The sequence below is a fragment of the Danio rerio genome, chromosome 7, assembly GCF_049306965.1.
Source record: "Danio rerio strain Tuebingen ecotype United States chromosome 7, GRCz12tu, whole genome shotgun sequence".
Classification (NCBI taxonomy): domain Eukaryota; kingdom Metazoa; phylum Chordata; class Actinopteri; order Cypriniformes; family Danionidae; genus Danio; species Danio rerio.
Window position 1 is genome coordinate 14,435,001 of NC_133182.1, and position 22,634 is coordinate 14,457,634.

The 22,634-nt window shown below is 34.1% G+C and overlaps 1 protein-coding gene and 1 non-coding gene across 3 annotated transcripts in view; both read right to left on the reverse strand.

Annotated features, from left to right (window-relative positions):
- The window catches only part of kif7 (kinesin family member 7), a 54,842-nt gene extending 37,323 nt beyond the window's left edge, over nucleotides 1-17,519 (reverse strand). Inside the window, exons 1-6 of one of the 2 annotated variants that reach the window (XM_005166379.6) lie at nucleotides 17,464-17,519; nucleotides 13,058-13,448; nucleotides 8,446-8,646; nucleotides 4,629-5,016; nucleotides 1,816-2,356; nucleotides 1,485-1,622 (exon numbers count right to left, since the gene is read on the reverse strand). In XM_005166379.6, coding sequence (XP_005166436.2) covers nucleotides 1,485-1,622; nucleotides 1,816-2,356; nucleotides 4,629-5,016; nucleotides 8,446-8,646; nucleotides 13,058-13,385 — 1,596 coding nt within the window. In that variant the 5' untranslated portion in view covers nucleotides 13,386-13,448; nucleotides 17,464-17,519. 2 annotated transcript variants of the gene reach the window in all.
- Nucleotides 17,520-21,504: 3,985 nt separating this feature from the next.
- Nucleotides 21,505-21,601, reverse strand: mir7a-2 (microRNA 7a-2). Its single transcript, NR_029921.1, has one exon. It is a non-coding gene; the product is annotated as a microRNA 7a-2 (primary transcript).
- Between the last annotated feature and the right edge of the window lie 1,033 nt (nucleotides 21,602-22,634).

Here is a 22,634-nt window from a genome sequence, read left to right on the forward strand (position 1 = left end):
GCATAGCTAGTGAAGCCTATAATACTGCTGTTAAAAAAATTCAGTTTTATTTATAAATGTTTCATTATTTTACCATTCATACAGCAACATTGGTATATGAATTTGACTGACCAGTGTTTTGAACAGAAGTGTGCAGTAGAGATGCTCCAATCAATCAGCTGGAGATCGGTATCGGCCGATAATCACATTTTATGACTTGACCGGTACTCGCCAATCTTATGAACCAATTTAAGATGTTTGTTTACAAGTTTACAAGCAGAGGAACCAGACATGCCAGTTGGAGAGCAAAATGTTGGAATGGTCTATCATGTATTTAAGCTAGGTACATATATAATAACTGAAAGTTCTGTGTTTGGCAATACTGCAAGTTCACTAAAAGCTGGCTGAACATTTTGATGAAATACAAAAAGTTGAAATTATTTTTTACATTTTGAATATTTAATAATATATCATTTCATAACATTTACTGCAATAGACAAATATGTATTTATAGGTGTGCATTTTAGGTTCTTATGCATCATATATGTGCTCCAAACTTTTTCTTCACTGAGACATGTTGAATTCTTCCTCCATCCTTTGCAATGTTTGTAAATTGCTTTGTAAGTAGTTCTTCTTACATGGATACATAAACATACATATGTACACACACACACACGGACACACACATACACACACGGACGGACGGACGGACGGACATCCATCCAGACAGACAGACAGACAGACAGACAGATAGACAGACAGACAGACAGACAGACAGACAGACAGACAGACAGACAGACAGACAGACAGACAGACAGACAGACAGACAGACAGACAGACAGACAGACAGACAGACAGACAGACAGACAGACAGACAGACAGACAGACAGACAGACAGACAGACAGATAGATAGATAGATAGATAGATAGATAGATAGATAGATAGATAGATAGATAGATAGATAGATAGATAGATATGTGTGTGACCAGTTTGGTGACCAGTGATTTAATAGATGGACACCATGGACATTTCAGCGAGAAAATGATCCAAAACACAGCAGAGGAAACTTTCAAATGCTTTCAGAGAAAGAAAATCAAGCTGTAGAATGGCCCAGCCAGTCACCTGACTTGAATCCAACAGACAGACAGATAGATATAGATATGTGTGTGTGTGTGTTTGTCTATGTGTTTTTAAATCGCAAAATTGCACGCAAATAAGTCATTTTGATTGCAAAAAAAAAATATCATGAAAAACTAGGGTGTCTGTTAAGTAACGTTAGTTCATGTTACTCATGTAACTCATGGTGCATTAACTAATGTTAACAATCACAACTTTGTATTTTAATAATGCATCAGTTAACGTTGAGCTATGATTAATAAATACTTTACAAGATTATTAATAATTAGTTAATGTTAGTAAATATATTAACTATTGGACCATTATTCTAAAGTGTGACCTTAAATCTTTAAAATTAAAGCTGCAAAAAAAAAAAATCTTCCCTCACCTGTTGTTTGTACTGTTCCATGGCATCTTCCAAGGCGACTAAAAAGTCAGTGTTTTCTTGCTCGAGTTGCTGAATCTGGGCTTGCAGCTGGGAAGTGTAGTCCTCCCGCTCTCCTCTCCAATCCTCCTTCACAAGATCCTTCAGCAAAAACAAATCCCACTGCTGTGAGAATTACACTGATAACTGCATAGTTTACCGCAAGACATTTGCCCATATGTGTAATTAATGCTCTAGAAATAATGACCTGACTACAGATACATAATTGCCTTTTCATGATGAATTGTTGATTATAAAATATTCATATTTGAAAATGGATATGCCTGAAGCCAACCTGGTTGTTCAGCACGGCTTGTCTCCTTTTGAGTGCAGCGCTGTCCTCAGTAGAGCTGCTTTCAATGCCGCTGTCGAGTCCTGACGCTGAGGTCAAACCGCTGCGTTCCTCCTCAACACCACACAGCCACTCTTTAACCCGCAGGATTTGCCCCGCATTAAGAGTTCCTTCGCCCTGCAGCTCTGTTAAAAGCCTGTAGGCAGAGTCGGTGCACGTCCTATAGTGGGCGCTCTCAGCTTGCAGCTTTCTTACATCCACTTCAAACGGCCGAAGTCTCTTCTCAGGGTCAGATCGTGCAATAATGCGGGTTTCAGAGCGCTGGCGGTTTTCAAGGGCTCGTCTCAGCGCTTTGATCTGGAGTTCAAGGCCCTCAATGCGATCTGGTTCCCCCTGGCAGTTGACTGTAGCCCGGTTTTGTATGTTACGAGCCCGCTTGGCGTAGTTGAGTGTGTTTAGGCTCTCATCAAAGTCGGAGGACGAAGGGCTAATGCAGGCAATCATCAGGGTTTTGGCGTTGCCTCCAAGAGAGTCTTTTAAGATCCTGGCAAAACACACAGATTTACAATACAAAGGCTTGCAGTTTTGAAGATGCCAAAGCAATGTTATACTGTAGGGGAAAATGACACCATTTTTCTCAGGAAACATATTTCTAATGGTGCTGTTGACTTGAAATTTTCACCAGATGTTGGTAACAATCAAAGAAATTCATATATGAAAAGAAAACAAAATTAGTTTAGAAATTAAGTGTATAATAAAATGAAAGGATGCAAGGAAACCCTCTGCCCTTCGTCATTGTAAATAAATATTAGCTGCTTCAGTCAAACATCTACATTATCAGGATGATTGTTATGTTTGGTTTTTTTTCTTTGTGTATTTTTTTTTCACCTTCTTCTCCGCTTACTCAACCCTCTTTTATTGGTTTACCATCTGTCCATCATCATTGACAGTGTCGGTTCCACCAATCCCCGGACGAGCCGCAAGGATTTAAAGCCCTGACAGAGCAGTGTGTGGTGTGTACCATTTTTGCTCCATGCAATTTGTTTGTGCTATGCTTCGGCTGTTTAGTAATTTATTATGTCAGTTTACTGTGGTAATTTGAGTTTGCTTGTTGAACTTTGTTGGCTTTAAGTAACATAATGTGATGGTTGTTGTGTGATTCTAAACTGAGCCTTTGACTGTCTTATCTGGTTTGTTCAGTTTAGATGGAGGTTTTGTTAGATTAGTTTGAGTGTTTTGCCACCTGTGTATTTTGAATTTTGTAGTTTAATTAGTTTAGTTTGGCTGTTGTGTACACTGAAGACCTCAGTTTTTATTTGTATTATTTCTTTTAGTCGCCTAGTTCAGACTTTAGATTTAAGGATTGCTTTGTTTTGTTAATTTAAAACAGGGGTCACCAATGTCGGTCCTGGAGGGCCGGTGTCCCTGTAGGGTTTAGCTCCAACTTGCCTCAACACACCTGCCTGGACGTTTCAAGTATACCTAGCAAAACCTTGATTAGCTTGTTTAGGTGTGTTTGATTAGGGTTAGAGCTAAAATGTGCAAGACACCGGCCCTCGAGGAACAAGTTTGGTGACCAGTGATTTAAAAGATGGACACGGTGGACATTTCAGCGAGAAAATGATCCAAAACACAGCAGAGGAAACTTTCAAATGCTTTCAGAGAAAGAAAATCAAGCTGTAGAATGGCCCAGCCAGTCACCTGACTTGAATCCAACAGAAAATACAAATTAAAGATCAGATTTGATAGACGAGACCCACAGAACATCAAGATTTTCACACTCTGTTGAAGTCTGTGAAAATGTATGACTTTATTCTCCATATAAGAGGCGTTTTTAAGCTGCCATCCCAAAAAAGCCTTTTATATAAAGTATTAAACACACTTCAGTAGTACTCATTTCATACTATTGTTATCACACATAACTCAATTTTCATATATATATATTTTGTTTTGTTTTAATTATATGTTTGTATTGTTTGGGTTATTACCTAAACCTGGTTCAATTCTATGTCAAAAATATTACTCCCAGCAAAAAAACAAGACGTTTTCAATACTTATTTCCCATAATACATATGCCCACTTGCTAAAAACATAATAGAATTCTCACACAACAAACCAACATGGCTTGAAAAAAAAAAAAAAAAAAGACAATCTTTTCAGGGCTCGAAATTTAAACCGTTTTGGTCGCATATGCAAATTTTATATATGTAACCTTAAAATATATTTGGGAGCATTTGTGCAAGTGCATAAAATTGCTGCCGTGCGACCGTCACCACATTTGCAGATTTAGGAGACATTCACGCAGAATGCATCTTTGAACCTAAAAACCTGACATGCATCGCTCAGGAATATTTCTTTCAAATATTTCCCAAATGATGTTTAACAGAGCAAGGAATTTTTCACAGTATTTTCTATTATATTTTTTCTTCTGAAGAAAGTCTTATTTGTTTTATTTCGTAAAGACTAGAAGCAGTTTTTAATTTTTTTCAAATAATATTATTAGCCCCTTTAAGAAATATTTGCTTTTGATTGTCTACAGAACAAACCATCGTTATAAAATGACTTGCCTAGTTAACCTAGTTAAGCCTTTAAATGTCACTTTAAGGTGGATACTAGCATCTTTAAAAATATCTAGAAAAGTGTTATGTACTGTCATCATGGCAAAGATAAAAGAAATCAGTTATTAGAAATGAGTTATTAAAACTATTATGTTTAGAAATGCATAAAAAGATCTTTCCATTAAACAGAATTTGGGGAAAAAGCTTACAGGCGGGCTAATAATTCTGACTTCAACTGTATATTAAAATAATTTGTACCTGGTGATTTTTGAATCCCTGTATGGGATATGGGTGCCTTTTCTTTTGGGGTCCCCAAGCGCTCCAATGACATTTCCGAGAGCAAGTAGTCCACTGTTGATCTGAATGCTCTCCTTGAGCCGTTCGCCGGTGTTGCCGGTTTTAAGGATGCGCTCTGATCCTGCCAGGTCCACAAAATGGAATTTGGATGAGAGGATCTGCACAGAGCCATTCGCTGCTCGAGAGCCTCCACGCCGCTGCTCCATCAGCACAGTGAAGATGGTGTGAGAGCGACTTGAGTGTGGATTCATCTGGGTGGCCCCTGTGTGACGGGCTGTCTTTCCTGACTCTAAGAGACTCAGCACCTCGTCAAGTCCCTCCACTTCACATTCCTTTACACCACAAAGCACTATGGGGAAACACACAAGTCACTGACTGCTGAAAGACTTCCTGATTATTCAATTCAGTTCACTTTGTTTATTTGTATAGTGCTTTTTACAATAATTATTATGAGGGTGCAAATTATTGCATTACAATCAATTTAAGTTAAAGTTACAATCAATTTATTATATACAGACTTACTTAACCTGCGATTTTATAGCATATAGATCAGGAGTGCCTAAACTCGGTCCAGGAGGGCCGGTATCCTGCAGAGTTTAGTTCCAACCTAATCAGACACACCTGGGCTAGCTAATCAAGCTCTTCCTTGGCTGTCTAGAAACAACTTGCCTTAACACACCTGCAAGGATGGCGCTAAAATCTGCAGGGCACCGGCCCTCCAGGACCGAGTTTGGACAACCCTGATATAAATGATGTCTAGGCAGCATGATGGCTCAGCGGTAAGCACTATCACCTCACAGCAAGAAGTTCGCTGGTTCGAGTCAGTCAGTTGGCATTTCTGTGTGGAGTTTGCATGTTCTCCCCGTGTTCACATGTGTTGAGTCTGGTTTTCCCCAACAGTCCTAAGACATGCACTATAGATGAGTTGAATAAAATAAATTGGTCATAGTGTATAAGTGTTTGTTTGAATTTGAGAGTGTATGGATGTTTCCCAGATCTGGGTTGTGGCTGGAAGGGCATCCGCTGTGTAAAACATATGCTGGAATAGTTGGTGGTTCATTCCGCTGTGGCGACTACTGATAAATATCGGGCTAAGCCTAAGGAAAATGAATGAATGAAGGTGATGTCTTTATTTACGCTTTTAATAAAGCGTATTTGTCAACTAGATTAGTCAATTAGTCTAAATGGGCATTTTTTCATTCACAGTCTAGGAAAATACTAAGTGCATAAAAAATGTAAATGTGGCACAAGCATATTAAAATTTTTTCAAAATACTATAATAAACAAACAAATTGAGACAGACTTAGCCTATCTACATGTTCCCCCATTTCCATTTATTTAAACAAAGCATTGTCATATACTGATGATCAGGTGCATAACTCTAGAGATTTCTTCTTAATGTTTTATCTAGAATAATCTGTCACTAATTAAACAACGTGTGCCCTTTTTTTCCTCTCCTCTTTTTTTTTGTATTTCATTTGTTTAATTATTGTTGCTTTTAAACTGAAAACAAAGATGTAAATATGATTGTGATGTATTACTTTGTTACATTTTTGTTACATGACAATAAAAATATTGTAATTAATAATAATAAAGAAACGCTTTCAGGATTTTAAAAAGTCTTTGTTGACTTATAAATAGCATTATGAAATAACGGAATTCAAAAGAAGCTAATTGTTATTGAATATTATTTACAGAAATATAGAATTTAAATGTATAAATAATAGATTTAAGGCAGTGTAACTGCTTAAAAAATTAATAATAATAATAATAATAATAATAATAATAATAAATAAAAGATGGTTCTATTTAGAAAGTCTATTTAGTGTGTTGGCCTATAAGTAGCATTAATTACAAAGAAAAAACTAAATCCAAAACAAGCTAAATGTTATTGAAATTTTACAGAAAAAGAGAATTTACATACAAATCATAGATTTTAAACAATATTAATAATAACTTTAAAAAAATCTAATTTAAATGATTTCAATAAGATTAAAATATTATCTCATTATATGACTAAACATAATTTACTAAACTAGTTTAATTCAAATATACACACACACACACACACACACACACACACACACACACACACACACACACACACACACACACACACACACACACACACACACACACACACACACACACACACACACACACATATATATATATATATATATATATATAAACACTGTTGTTGAAACATTTAGGGTTATTTCCTTTTACAATATTATTTTCCATTCAATAGGGATGTCAGTGATGTTAATGACCTAAGGTCACAGTAAAGACATTTAAAATGTGGGAATAGATTTACAAAATGCTTTTTTTTTTACTTTCTATTCATCAAAAAGTTTCCAAAAAATTATCACAGTTTTCATAAAAATATTAGCAGTGAAACTGCTTTTTTAAAATTGATAATAATAATAATAATAAAGAGATGGAATAAAGAGAAGTTTTTGGAAAGTTTTTATTAAGTTAAAAGCAGCATTAATTTTGCAGAAAAAAACTAAACCCAAAACAAGCCAAATACTATTAAAATGTTACAGAAATATAGAATTTACATAGAAATAATAGATTTTAAACAATATTTAATAAATAAATTCTCATTTAAATAATTTCATTGAGATAAAAATATTATTTCATTTTTTCATAATATTTTATTAAAATAATTTAATAAACTAGACAATCAGGCAAGCAATGGCTTAGGTTAATTTACAAATGTAAAGTATGTTGTTCAAAGATTTAGAGTGATTTCCTTTTATACTATTATTTTCTATATTTTCTTTTTTTACTTTCTATTCATCAAAGATTTCTGCCAAAAGAATTATCAGTTTCCACAAAATTATAAGGAAGTGGAATTGTTTTCAAAACTGATAATAATAATAAATTACAATCAAGATTAAAGTAATTTTAGCTTGCCCATCACCAGATTCATTTACATTTTTAGATATACACTAATACACACTACTACTATCCTATACTTTCCTTAGACTTTACAGACCTGAAACTTGCCTATAGCACTTATTCATTGTTGCTCTTAAAGTTGTGTAAATTGCTTCCTTGTCCTCATTTGTAAGTCGCTTTGGATAAAAGCGTCTGCTAAATGACTAAATGTAAATGTAATACACATTACCAGTCAAAAGTTTGGGGTCAGTAGGATTTTTAAATGTTTTAAAATAAGCTTCTCCTGCTTACCAAGGCTGCATTTATTTCATGAAAACATTTTCAGCTTCATTAGTCCGGTCTTATTATTATTAATATTATCATTATTATTATTATTATTATTATTAATGGTAATAGTAATAAAAGCAATAATGACTGGAGTAATAATTTAATTTGAAACAACATACAATAAGAAAGCAGTAACAATTTTTTTTCAATAAATAAATGACGCCTTGATGAACAGAATAACTAAATTTTTATTAGAATAAAAAAAACATGAAAAAATAACTGACGCCAAACTTTTGACCGTAACTGTATATCAAAACAGGAAACAGTTAATTCAAATAGTACCAATAATTATATGTTTTTTAATGATTTAAAAAAGTCTTTGTTGACTTATAAATAGCATTAAATTCAACAGTAAATTCAAATAGTACCAATAATTATATGTTCATAATGTAGATCAAATAGTCTTGATGTGCACGAGAGATCAAAATATAAACATAATGATAATAATAATAAAAAAAATCTAACTTAGTTTTGAATAGTACAGTAATAATTTCAACAGCTTTCAGCTGAGAGGCTCTTGCATCTATTTCCTCCACAAACTTACCTACATTCCCTCTTTCGTCCTCTCGGATATGTATGTCTTTACTGGCCGTCTCAACTTCCAAAAGGTCTCTGAAGACCTCTTTGTAAACCTCCATGTAAGACACCCGGACCGAGAAGTCAATGAGGTCATTCTCGTCCAACAGTTTGAAGATCTCGGCCACAGCTCTGGGAATGATGCCCTGTTCATCATCCCTAAAAGCGGCTGCAGCCAAAAAAACCAACAGCAGGTTAATGAATAACTCTATAAAGCAGACTGAAAAAAAGAAGAAAAAAACCCAGCAAGATCTCAGATTGCGAGTGGAAGGATGGCAACTGAACCGGGGGAGGTGTTGCTGGCAGCATGAACGTGCAAACTCGTTTTAACAAGACACAGACAAAGCCTTTCCTCGCCTTGTGAATCATGTCTGGTCGAGATGAAGCCCCCTATAATAATATGTTGTAAGGAACTGAACTTAGACATGCTTTTTATTTGTTTACACAACAAAGGAGCGGTCACAATACTGAATATACTTACGGCGAAAGAAAAACGTTGCATTTTTACATGATGATTTTTTTCAGCATGTAAAAGTGCTATGATTGTCTTTCTAATAGGGCTACACAATATATTGTTTCAACACTGATATTGCAAAGAGCGTGTCTGCAATGGTCGCATCGCAGAATATGCAATATTGAGTTTAAACACTCACCGGCCACTTTATTAGGTAGACCTTACGTGTACCAGGTTGGACAAAGTACTAAAAATATTCCTCAAGAGATTTTGGTCCATATTGACATGATTGCTGCAGATTTGTCGGCTGCACTACCATGATGCAAATCTCCCGTTTCACCACATCCCAAAGATGCTCGATTGGATTGAGATCTGGTGATTGTGGAGGCCATATGAATATAGTGAACTCATTGTCATGTTCAAGAAGCCAGTCTGAGATGATTCAGATTTTATGACATGGCGCGTTATCCTGTTGGAAGTAGTCATCAGAAGATGGGTACACTGGTCATAAAGTGATGGACATGGTCAGCAACAATACTCAGGGAGGCTGTGGCGTTGACACGTTGCTCAGTTTGTACTAATGGGCCCAAAGTGTGCCAAGAAAATATCCCACACACCATTACACCACCTCAACCACCACACGCCTGAACCATTAATACAAGGAAGGATGGATCCACGCCTTCATGTTGTTGATGCAAAATTCTGAACCTACCATCCGAATGTTGCAGCAGAAATCAAGACTCATCAGAGCAGGCAACGTTTTTCCAATCTTCTCTTGTCTAATTTTAGAGAGCCTGTGTGAATTGTAGCCACAGTTTCCTGTTCTTAGCTGACAGGAGTGGCACCCAGTGTGGTCTTCTGCTGCTGTAGCCCATCTGCTTCAAGGTTGGACGTGTTGTAAATTCAAAGATGCTCTTCTTCATACCTCGGTTGTAATAAGGTTATTTGAGTTACTGTTGCCTTTCTATCGGCTCAAACCTCCTCTGACCTCTGGCATCACTCAGACCAGCACATCTGGCACCATCCACCATGCCACATTCAAAGTGACTTAAATCTCCTTTCTTCCCCATTTTGATGCTCGGTTTGAACTGCAGCAGATCATCTACATGCTTAAATGCATTGAGTTGCTGCAATGTGATTGGCTGATTAGAAATCTGTGTCAACGAGCAGTTGGACAGGTGAACCTAATAAAGTGGCCAGTGAGTGTATGTTGGGACTATATTTCAGCAAGATATATTTTAAAAACATGTGAATAAAAGTTTATCATGCATGTGTTTTTCAAACCTGTGACTTTGCACTCAGGCACTAGAAACTAACCTTTGTAAGTTTAATAAAGACTTATTTTATTTATCTATTTGCAATCAAGATAATGCAGTGTTTTATATATGATTATTAAATTTTTGTGCCTGAATACTGTTTGGCTGCCCAGAAAACTATAAAGCACTGTGAATTTTCTTTTCTTCGCTTTATTGTATTTATCTACACTTTTAAAAAAGTTTATTATATTTTATGCATGCTTCACACCCAGAATAATCCCAAATCAGTCTAAATTACAAATTATTTCCAAATAGATTGGGAGGGGGCCGCAAACATTTTACTGTTAATAATGCAGAAGTGCAAAATCCATTTTATCAGATGACGCATCAAAAACAGCCAAAGCATGCAATAAACATACCAAAATAAGCGAATTTTAGTTCAGTTTGGGTTTATCACGAGTGAAGAAATGATCAAGGTCATTTTTAAACACACACCTGCTGCTGCTGAGAAGGATGAGAACGGTCCAATCAAATAAGGCCAATTACATTGCAAAAACAGCTTGGTTACACACCATTGGTTTGTGTTGGGTCAACAAGAATGAATTAAATGATTAATTATTAGTTACTATTATTTATTAGTTTTTACAAATTTAAGTCAACTGAACATAAAATAATAAAAAAAAATTTTGGTTTTTTTATATGGTAAAAGCGGCCCTAAAGCCCTTTATTGACCAGTCGCTACTATTCAAATGTAAATCTGTAGCCTTCCTATCATTTCGATTTTAATTCTATTGCTTACTTCTTTGCTTCATATTGTGTAATTGCAATATATACCGGGTCTGGCCATGCAGAAATATCCACATCCTTCATATCCTGTGAAGTGCTTTGAAATGTGCAATTTTTTTATTCGATGATTGACACAATCTCAACTGAGACATGAAGAGAGGGCGGGACAGAGAAGCTCCTCTCCTTTAAATAAAACTGCCAATAGTGTTTTGATTTTACCACAGCTCTGCCAGTGAGAATGATTTATTGAAGAGCATCAAATGAAAAATAAATATGAAACACCTTGAAGGGGGCGGTGTATGTCAGATATTAAAGAGCTTTTGATTGGTCAAGATTTGATGAGAAACTGAAGTATGAGGTGACGTCAAAAAAAGTTGATCAATTTATGTAGAAGTGACAAACTACAAGCTTTACATGTTTATACCAGTTTTATATCTTCTAAACGCGAATTTTGTCACCAGTTTGAAGCACAATAGCTTGTAGATATCTCTTAAGCTGCCTTTCCACTGCACACAACATTCGGACACAACTGTTGGTAAATGCCCCATTGTGGCAGTCGCACAAGAGTGTAAAAAGCAAATGCAAAAGTAAGAACCTTTACGCCCCATTCACACTGGGCGTCAGCTTCAACGCTTCCCATTCACTTTGAATTGGTGACGTCAGGCATTGCCAAACTGCAATGTGGACGAAAGAGTCAGCCAATCAGATCGCTTTTGCTGACTAATTTCATTGGCTGACACTGCTATGACAATCGTGCCAGCCCTAACTTCAGACATGCCCTCTGTCAAGCGTTGACGCTGAAGCTCCATGTGAATGGGACGTTATTCTCTGTGCATTCACCATGGTTGAATAAATGAATTGTAGAAATCCATAGACTGCTAAAAATTTTGGAGGAAATGTGGACAATGTAAAAAAAAAAAAAAAGAATATATATATATTTAAATAGACTTTTTTTTCTGATTCAAAAAGTAACAAAAAAATTAAATACTACCAATTGTCATCTTGTGCATATGGAGCTGCTTTGACAACACTGGAATACATCACATCCGATCAAATACAGGCTAGGCGTAGAAGTTCAAATGTTTTAACAGATCCGCAGCCCAAATCGGATACTCTCCACTAGGGTTGCTCGATTATGGGTAAAATCATAATCACGATTATTTTGGTCATAATTGTGATCACAATTATTCAAAACGATTATCATTGAAGTCAAAATTATTCGCCCTTCTGTGAATTTTTTTATATATAAATATTTCCCAAATGACGTTTAACTGAGGATTTTTTCACAGTATTTATTATAATATTTTTTTTCTGGAGAAAGACTTATTTGTTTTATTTCAGCTAGAATAAAAGCAGGTTTGAATATTTTGAAACCCATTTTTATAGCTCAATACTGTCACTTTACTGTCACTTTAAGAATAGTGTGTCTCTGATATGGTTTCTCTTTCACGTGTCTTTTGATTTTCAACTTGTTTGTTTATTACACAACCGAGGGTTAATATGAATAATCACTAAACACTGCACTGTGACACAAATGTGCATGTATTTGAAGCGCTCACATTAAGATGGCGTTAGATGTGTGTGCTCTGCTCATCTCCGAGGCTGAACGTGGTGCAGACACAGACAGAGCATGTGCCCTTTTGGGCTTTTAAAAATATGAATGATGCGAATCCCGTGCTGCAGAAGTTATATCACATTACATGTTTTTAGTCATTTTGACATGGAACTGAGCCTTGCAGAGCAACAAATGTGGAAAACTGGAAAGGGAGCGGTGAATGATGGAATAATCGTTAATCTCGATAAATGGTTTTTCATAATCAGAAGACAAAATCGAAATCAAAACGGGATTTGCAATTAATTGCACAGCCCTACTCTCCACTGAAAATGAATGACTTCCAGTCTGTCATTTGTCGTCTGTCATGTGCAGTGGAAAGGCGGCTTTATAATACTCTTGCTAACATCTAAAAAACAATATTTTGATTTCACGGGACTTTTAAGAATATAGTTCATGTTAAACAATGTTAGCAAATTACCCCTAATGTTCACCCCCAAAACATAATTTGACATTCATTTAAAATACTCACAAATGCTGGCTTCCCCAATGGTGTAGGTTTTGCCTGAGCCTGTCTGCCCATAGGCAAACACGGTAGCATTAAATCCATGAAAGAAGGCCTCGATAAGTGGTTGAACGCAGTTAGTGTACACCTCCTCCTGGGTAGAGCCGTCCTCAAACACAAAGTCACAGTGGAAGTGGCGGTCATTACCCAGGGTGACCCTCCGCTCCTCTGGGTCTGAAGTGATGCAGCTCTCATGGCTGTGCAAAATCTCTTTGGGAAGCAGCGGACGCACGCGGACGGCCACCTGTACAGCACTTTCCTCCACCTTACTGTGGCCGACTCCTTTTGGGGACATCGCTGAGCTGATTAGCGGTCCCTCATTACTACTGTGGGTCTGTGATAATTCTTCCTATGGGCACTGAAATAAATAACCGAGAACAAAGCACATAAACATATAGTGAGGCTTCACAATATATTGTTTCAACATTGATATTGCAACGTGATTATGTGCAGTAGTCACATTGCAGGATACGCAATGTTGAGTCTGTATTATAATTTATCATCTGCATGTGTTTATGAGACCTGCGACTGTATAATGATTTTAAAAGCTTTCAGGCATAAACTAATTGTACAGTTTGTAACTTTAATGAGGGTGAATTTTATTGTAGGAATATACGATATATTGGTGGCCATTTCATTATCGGCCAATAAATGCTATTTTTTGTGTTATCCTTATCGGTCCAATGTCAAAATTTGGCTGATACCTTAAAGCTGGTAGATTACGTAATTGTCCACTGCCTCGCGCATATGTGCGTCAAACTTCTTTTCGAGTGCACTATAATGGAGCTTACCGCACATTGTTTATTCCTTCAAAGTCCGTCCTTTCTTTGTGCGGTATTGCTGTGCGTTAATAACTCAGTAAGTAACTATATTCCTTATCATTGTAGATATGTTTGATAGAGTGTCTTTGTGTATTCTGGTTTAAATCGCCTCAGGAAAATAATACGTGTGTAAACATAATAGCACATGTGCTAAACAACTCGTTGGGTTGTTTGTAATCTATTATGATTGTTTGTTATCATCAACGCGTTGCTTGCCATGTGTTGTTGATGTAAAATTGTATTTAGTTTCATCAGCATATTTATAATGGTTATAACAAGTGCACATGATGGCTATAAGCATGTGCACACACTTAGTGAGCCGACAGAGCCTTCACAGCAGCAGGAGAGACACGTGTCGGTCACTGAATCCAAGGGGTTCTTAACCGTCCGCCTTTAAAACTTTCATCGATAATTTTAACCACAATCAATAACTGCAATTGACAGCAAGAACAAACATAGTTGTTTGATTGACATGCGTTCAAAAGAAACTAAAACGCCAAATGAAGTGAATTAATGCTGCATTTTCTAAAGTAATACTATCTGTATTTGGCTATTTGTTTGTACGGTGGCTCTGTCAAAACAGCTCTCAAAAGGCTTTTTCAGACATTACATATTTGTACACATGTACATTACTGTGACATTTTATTCAAGAACATTTGAGCTGGTTTCAGTTCTTAGTTCTTTCATTTTTCTTTTTATTTAAAATATATTTATTTTACTTGTTTGTTAATTAAATCCCATTTTGTAATTTAACCTATTATTTTTATGCAACAGTCAAGTTGCATGTTAATTTGCTATGCGAAGAAAAGGAAGTCATTTATATTTAAGAATGCTGATTTAAGTGTAATCATGAATATAGGTCTATATAATTCTTGCATTTTTGAAACTATTGCTTTTTTGCTTTAAGTAGGCTATTCAATTCATAAGATTAGTTCAAACTTTTGTGAAGTTTTTAAAATAAAAAATGTATATTTATCAACCTATATAAATTGGTTATCGGCTTCCAAATTTTAAGAGTTATTGATATTGGCCAAAATATGCATATAGGTGCATCCCTATTTTGTTGAAGTATTTTTATACTTATTATTAAATAACTGTACCTGAATAATGTTAACAATAAAACACTTTATTTCAACTGTATCTTTTTCTTTATTGTAATGTATTTATTAGATTTTATGCCGACGTTCTGCCCTACAGAATCATCTCAAACAATCTAAAATTATACATTAACATAAAATGTTAGTTTTTTAAATAAGTGCCTCCATGAAAACTACCAATAATAGCTATAAATAACTAACAATAATGAGCAAAACACAAAGTACTGAACAGAAATTTTTGTGTAAAGATGTCACAAAAAACATACACAGAATGGCAACTGAGCTGTGAACTGTGCATGAAATAGTAAACATCTGGGATTTAAGGGTCTTGTACAGAAGTTTTCAAATTATTATTTAACAAATGTTGACGTCTTGATAACATAACTACAATTTAAACTGCTTTAAGTAACCTGAAATCTAGAATTTGCTTAAAATTATTTGAGCTTATGTCTTAAAGCTTTAAGTGGCTTTAACTGTTGACTATAAAATAAATCTGAAAACACTGTATGCAGATCATCATAAACCATGTGACAACAAAACAACTACATGAGCCAAAAATGAAAAAATACGAGACATTTACATATTTTGAGACAATAAAACAGATACCACAGACAGTAAAACACATACTGTATATGATTCAATATTACTAGCTACATTAGAGGTAAAGCATAAAACAGCAATGCTTAGTCCTCTCAGCAATTGAGGCAAGGTCGGTTTTATATTCGCACATTCAGAATTTTTCCTTAATGATATAATTTTATAAAAGTATTCTTTGTGATTTCTAAATAGGGAAATCATATTAGCAGCCCATAACTATCAAATTTCAACATTATCCACAGTCAATTCAAATTGTTTTGAAGTCATTTTTATTTGCAACTTCAAAGCCAATATTCATAGTAGCATGGTAAACAATATAAATAATATGTCACAAGAAAAATGAACGAATGTAAAACCAACTTTACCTCAATAAAATATGGCTAAGTTAACTTAGCAAGTCAATTAAGTGCAAGTTTTCCCAAAACACAATTGCAGCGCAACAAATAAAAACTAACGGGATTTAGTAAGATTATATACTAAAGATTATAACAGCAAATAAATGTGCTAAACTTTTCCTCTGAAGTTAGATTAGCTGCTAGCAAACTCGTTAAAAGTTAAATGCAATTTTCAGTTTTCTCAGCATGGAGGTAACATTGGTTATTGAGTTAAAGTTGGGTTTATATTCACACATTCAGACTTTCTCCTAAAAATATAATTTCAGAAATGTATCCTTTGTCTATTCTAAATTAGGAAATCATTTTAGCAGTCCATGACTACCAAATGACAACATTGTTTACAGTCAATTAACTTGTTTTGAAGTCATTCTTACATGCAATTTCAAAGCCAATATTCATAGTAGTGTGGTGAACAATACAAACACCGTTTCACAAGTTGTCACTGTTCAAAAACGAACTAGTGTACGAATGTAAAACCAACTTTACCTCAATAAGTTGGTTTTACATTCAAACATTCATTACGTACCATGCTACCTTAAACATTGGGTCAGAAAAAGCATGTAAATATGACTTCAAAACAACATTAGCACTATTTCACTGACTGTAAACAAGATTGTACTTTGATAGTCATTGGCTGCTAATATGATTTCCCTATCGAGAATTGTAAACAATACTTTTCTCAAATTATATTATTAAAGGAAAGCAAGAATGATTCAAAGTAGTGTGGTAAACAATATAAATACCATGTCAAAAGATGTTACTGTTAAAAAAAAATAACGAATCAATGTGCTAAAGTAAAACCAACGTTACTAAGTTGGTTTTATATTCAAATATTTATTTAGTATCATACTAACGTTACTTGCGTAAACATTGGGTTAGAAACAGCATGCAAGTATGACTTCAAAACAACCTTAACACTATTTCATTGACTGCAAATAATGTTTTACTTTGATAGTCATTGCCTGCTAATATGATATCCCTATTTAGAATTTGAAACAATACTTTTCTGAAATTATATTATTAAAGGAAAAGCCAGAAAGGAAAGCCAGAATGTGCGAATATAAAACCAACCTAACCCTAATCTCTCATTCACCTCCAACCAATTTAGTTAAATAAAACATGGCTAAGTTAACTTAGCAAGTAAATTAAAAGTAAGTTTTCTCCCAAACACATCCCAGCGCTACAAATGACAACAGCGAGATGTAGAAAGTCTCTCAAGTTTATAACAGCGAATACATGTGTTTAACTCCTACTCTAAAGTGGGATTAGCCGAACCGCTACAAAGATTAGCCGCTAGCAAACTCATCAAAAGTTAAATGTCTTTAACGCTAGACCGTGTACAAACTCAGAAAAGATATGCAAACGTAAATTTGGCTAACAAAAGCCAGCGCTGATGCATAAGAACTCAAGCTGCTTCTGTCATGCAAAGTTTTTGGGCGGCTTTTGATAACTTTGTAACTTACTGTTGTTTCCGAGTCCATAAATCTGCGTCCGCGGGGCACATCCCATTCTCATTCCCAGATCCCATTCCCTGGATCCAAACCAGAGGATGCGGTGATGTCATCCAGTCGTCTTCCCGAATGCCTGAGTAAAATCTCTGACTTTTCTGGTTTTGATCATGCTCTTGGTCTTATTGTTAACTTTTTTGACATTTTGAGACATTCTACATTTTTTTAAAGAAAAATTATTTCCTAAAGACAATACTTAGATTTAATATAGTCCTTGCTGAAATTTTGTTCAACCTTGAATCACTTGTACATATTACCATGTTGGTAACACATTACAAGTAACGTGAGTTACATATTAGTATTACTTTTCTAAATAACAAATAAAGTAACATATTAAAAGTAACGTGAGTTACATAGTATTACTTTTCTAAGTAACAAGTAAAGTAACACATCACTTACAAAAAATAATTCATATTATTTGAGTTACTTGTTTGAAAATGTCACGTGAGTTACATTTTGTTTAATTAATTAGCTTTTAAAAATAAATTGCTGAATTGAAATCAAAGTAGTCACAATAAATCACAGTCAACGAGAGAGTTATTTTGAAAGCATCGAAGAATAGGAAAAGGGGAGCGCCTAAATGGACAGTGATTTTACTTAAGACAACTAGTATAAAAGTAGCGAACACTGCTTTAAACTTTCAATAATCTGTTTATAGGGCATTTATAGCTCTGGGGTCAGGAACTTATCAGATATCCAAAAATATATATTTTTTTATGTTTTTAAAGGCAAATGTATGTGTAGATTATACAGTGCATTAAGTGCAGAACTCTTCTATTTAAAAAAAAAAAAAGAAAAAACAAGTTCTGAAAGAGATCAAGCCACAGCCTAGCAATAAAAAGTAACGCTAAAGTAACTCAAAAGGAACTTCATGCTTTACTTACAATATAAAGTAACTAAGTTACACTACTAGTTACTTTTTTGAGGAATAACTCAATATTGCAATGCATTACTTTCAAAAGCTTTCCCCAACACTGCATATTAATAATAATAAGAACAATAAGTCTCTTAAAGCTTATTATAATTTTTTTTTCTTAATGATATATATATTTTTTATCTTTCTCTCTTAACTTTTGTTATTGTATTTTCTCTTCAATGCAGTGATGTTATTTTTCTTGTATTCAATAATAAAAAAAGAGTAAAACCTCTTTTATAATAGTAAAACTTTTGGACTAAATTAGCTTATTAATTTGATGATTATATATTGGGAAATTCAATGTTCACAAACAAAAATGGTCTAATGAGAAACTGAACATTTATTTGTTTAAAAAAATCTTTAAAATAAAAAAGCTATAAGGATTTAAGCAATTTTGGAATTATTTTCTTATGTGAGTTTCTTGTAATTTATATATCGCCTGTAATTTTTTGTATTTATGTATTTATTATTCTCTATTGATTTGTTCCCTTGATATGAATGTAAAAAATATAAGTACTGTATTCCTCTGCTTTTGTATGATATTGTTCTTGTTGTGCAAAAAAAGCAGTATATAAAAAAGTATATAAGTTCAGATGTCTCATGCTGTCTTTGTAGGCTATGTTTTAGTTTTAATAGTTATACTGTAAGTTGCAGCCATTAAAAATGCTAATCTGTAAAAAAAAATATCCGTAAATTAGCAGTTTTTCGTACATTGTGATTCATGTTTCTATTTAATTTTATTTATTTTTGCGCCCGTTTATTTATGCTTTTGAATTGCATTATGGGACCTTGATCTTTTTTCTAACAACTTTAAACCTTGAAAAGTTGAAAAAAGTGACTTTTATTAAAACATTTTAAGATTAAAATGATATATTGTCTGGTTTGGTGTTGTATACGCTACAAAAACCTTGTAATAAGCTACCAGTACACTTTCTGTTATTTACAACAGACTTATTTCTCTCAATATTATTTCATATACAAAATCTTATTTCAAACTACTAAAATGTCAATAATAGTCACTTTATTAAACTGTAGAGTTGCATTTTCATCATCAAAAGCAAAATGCAATTCACAACCGCAAATACACAGAAAACGAATCATAAAACACGGAAACTGTTAATTAGCAGATACTTTTCACAGTGTAGTAGACTATTACAGTATATGTGTTAATATTCCCCCGTTAAATCATGTTACTTGTTTATCTAGGCTACTTTAGGAACTCATACATATTCATTTTTGTAATGTTTTTCACCTAGCCTACATTATTTCTGACCCTGGACCACAAAACCATTCATTAGGCCTAAATGTCTTTTTAAAAATAAGATTAATAGCCTACCTCACCTGAAAGCTGAACAAATAAGCTTTCCATTGGTAAAGTTATATGAAAATCTGAATGTTGAGAAAATCAGCTTTTGAGTTGAGATGTTAAAATGAAGTTAGTTGCACAAATTTTGATTCATCAAATTTTTATTTACAGTAGGAAATTTACAACATGCCTTCATGGATTAGAATGTACTTAATATTCGAATGATTTTGAATCTAATCTTTGACCTGTATTTTTGCCTATATGGTTTTGTGGTCGATATAAGCTAAAAAGTGTTTAATTTTGGATACTTGTTAAAATGGAACTTTGATGTTTCAACAATGACTATAATCTGCTGTGTGTGGATGATTAAAACCGATTTTAAATAGTAGATTAGGCCTTTATTACACTCACCTTTGCACATTTTGATTTTGCCAATTCGATGCTCTCCTGGATTAACATCTATGTTTATCCTGAAACATCTTTTTTTTTTTTATTCCATACCTAAACCCAACCAACTGTAAATTATTCCCAAAATCGGAGGGGAATAATAGTTGGATAAAAATCATGGAAGTGCATGAACCCGTAAGCTTAAACTGAACACAACCGGTAAACATTTCCCTTAATTCTGATTAGCTGATTGAAATGTTGTTCTTAGATCAACATAGATGTTCCTCCATGTCCAATGGTGAAATAAGGTTGGCGCTCACCTTTCACAGCTTCTCATTCATTCAGAGAAAAAAGGAGCATTGTCATAGTTTACACTGCATTGTAATGGGTCTTTAATACATTGCTGTAGATGACTTTTAATTGTTAGAATATTAATATATTAGTGATAAAAAATGTGTTAAACTTGATCTGTTTTTTTTTTTTTTTGACATATGACATATGGCTGATATGGCAATCAACTCAAAATTCTCTCTTATCTGTCTTTAATAAAGAAAAAATGTAAACAATCTTTAATGAAAATTTGGAACAGCAAAGTTGTTAATATGAAACCCGTTTAGTTTTAGTCTCATCAGCAAAATTTAAACAGCACAACAATATGAAGGTAACAAAAAAAATAAAAAATCGACCAACAATTGTTTATGCCAACAAACTTGTTCCTGGAGGGCCGGTGTCCTGCAGATTTTAGCTCCAACCCTAATCAAACACACCTGAACAAGCTAATCAAGGTCTTACTAGGATTGCTTGAAACACCCAGACAGGTGTGTTAAGGCAAGTTGGAGCTAAACCCTGCAGGGACACCGGCCCTCCAGGATCGAGATCGGTGACCCCTGGATTATGCAATTATACAATTGAGCCATTACATGTAACACATAACAAATAGTTTCTTTACGTTAATCAAACTTATGCTCATATTCAAATCATGCATATTTGACCTCACATTTTTTTTAATTGGACGTACAGTACAGTATTATTTCCTATTCACAATGTGACATTTGGTTCTGGCCCATACCTTTACCGAAAATGGATGTCTTTCATATATCTGTACAGTCAAGTTATCTGATATTCTTATGCATGTGCATGAAATCTTATTTAGGTTTTATTAAGCAACATATGTCAGATGGGCAAAAAAGAGGCATATTTCTTTTTATTGCTTTTATTTAGAGTACACATATCCAGAATGAGAAGAAAACAGTAAAGCGGATAAACACATTCATTAAGAATGCTCTCAGAATGTGATGGAATATTGTTATAGAAATATTTAAACCTTTTAACATCTCGGACTTCATATAGGCACAATGTCATCTTTGTTGCTGGATGAAAAGTGCATGACGAGTGGATTCTGGTCACTGAGGCAGACTGTGACTTGTTGTCAGTACTGATGACGTCACAACAACAAAATCACTAGTCTTCCATAATGCCCAAAATATGCGGAAGCAGTTTCCCAGCACGCAACTTGATGTCAAAATGACATCAAATTAACACTGACGTCAAGAAACACGCCACAAATGCTAATTGTATTGATGTCAAAATCTTGACGTCTATTTGACATCCACATTGATGCCATTTTTACCACTATAATAATGACTAAAGTATTATAATATAAGAAAAAGTTTTATCTGAAAGCTTCAATAATTTAACTTGGTTTTGTAGCAATACAATTCATGTAAATTACCTTGTCATCAAATTGACATCTAACATTGGTGCCAAAAAACGTCAAAAATGTATAAAGGTCTGTCCTGTAATCATTTTTGACATCAGTGTTAGATGTTAATTTAATGTCATTTTGATATCAAGGCAGTCAATTAAAATTGATTAGCATTTTTAACATTTTTCTTTATGTTGTTTTGACATCAAGGTGCCCTCTGGGTAACATTTACCATGCATTTATCAAAATATTGAAATATTACTTTTATTTCAAAATATGCAATGAGATTGTCCAGAACTAGACTGATTGACACCAACTCACATGACCTCTACTGTAACAAAAACATGTTAAAAGCTTCTCTTAATGACATTTAACAGACAAAATATACATGATTTAATAGATTTTATTTAAAGATAAAATAACAAAATGACATCAAATTGACACAGAAACAATACAAATCATTTTGGCGTCAAAACATTGACGTCTACTTGACATCCACATATTGACCACCAAAATAATGACGTAAGTATTATAATATAAGAAAACATAAACATAAAAAAACCCATCAAAAATGCTTATTGTTTTCACATCAAAACCTTGACGTCTATTTGACATCCACAAATTGATGCCATTTTGATCACCAAATTAACGACAGAAAAAGTATTTATTAAGTTTTATCTGATAGCTATTTTGAAAATTTCACTGGATTTTGTATCCATATAATTCATAAAAACTACCTTTGTAGTTTTTTTTTACATCAGTGTTAGATGTCAATTTGATGTCATTTTGATATCAAGGTGGTCAATAAAAAT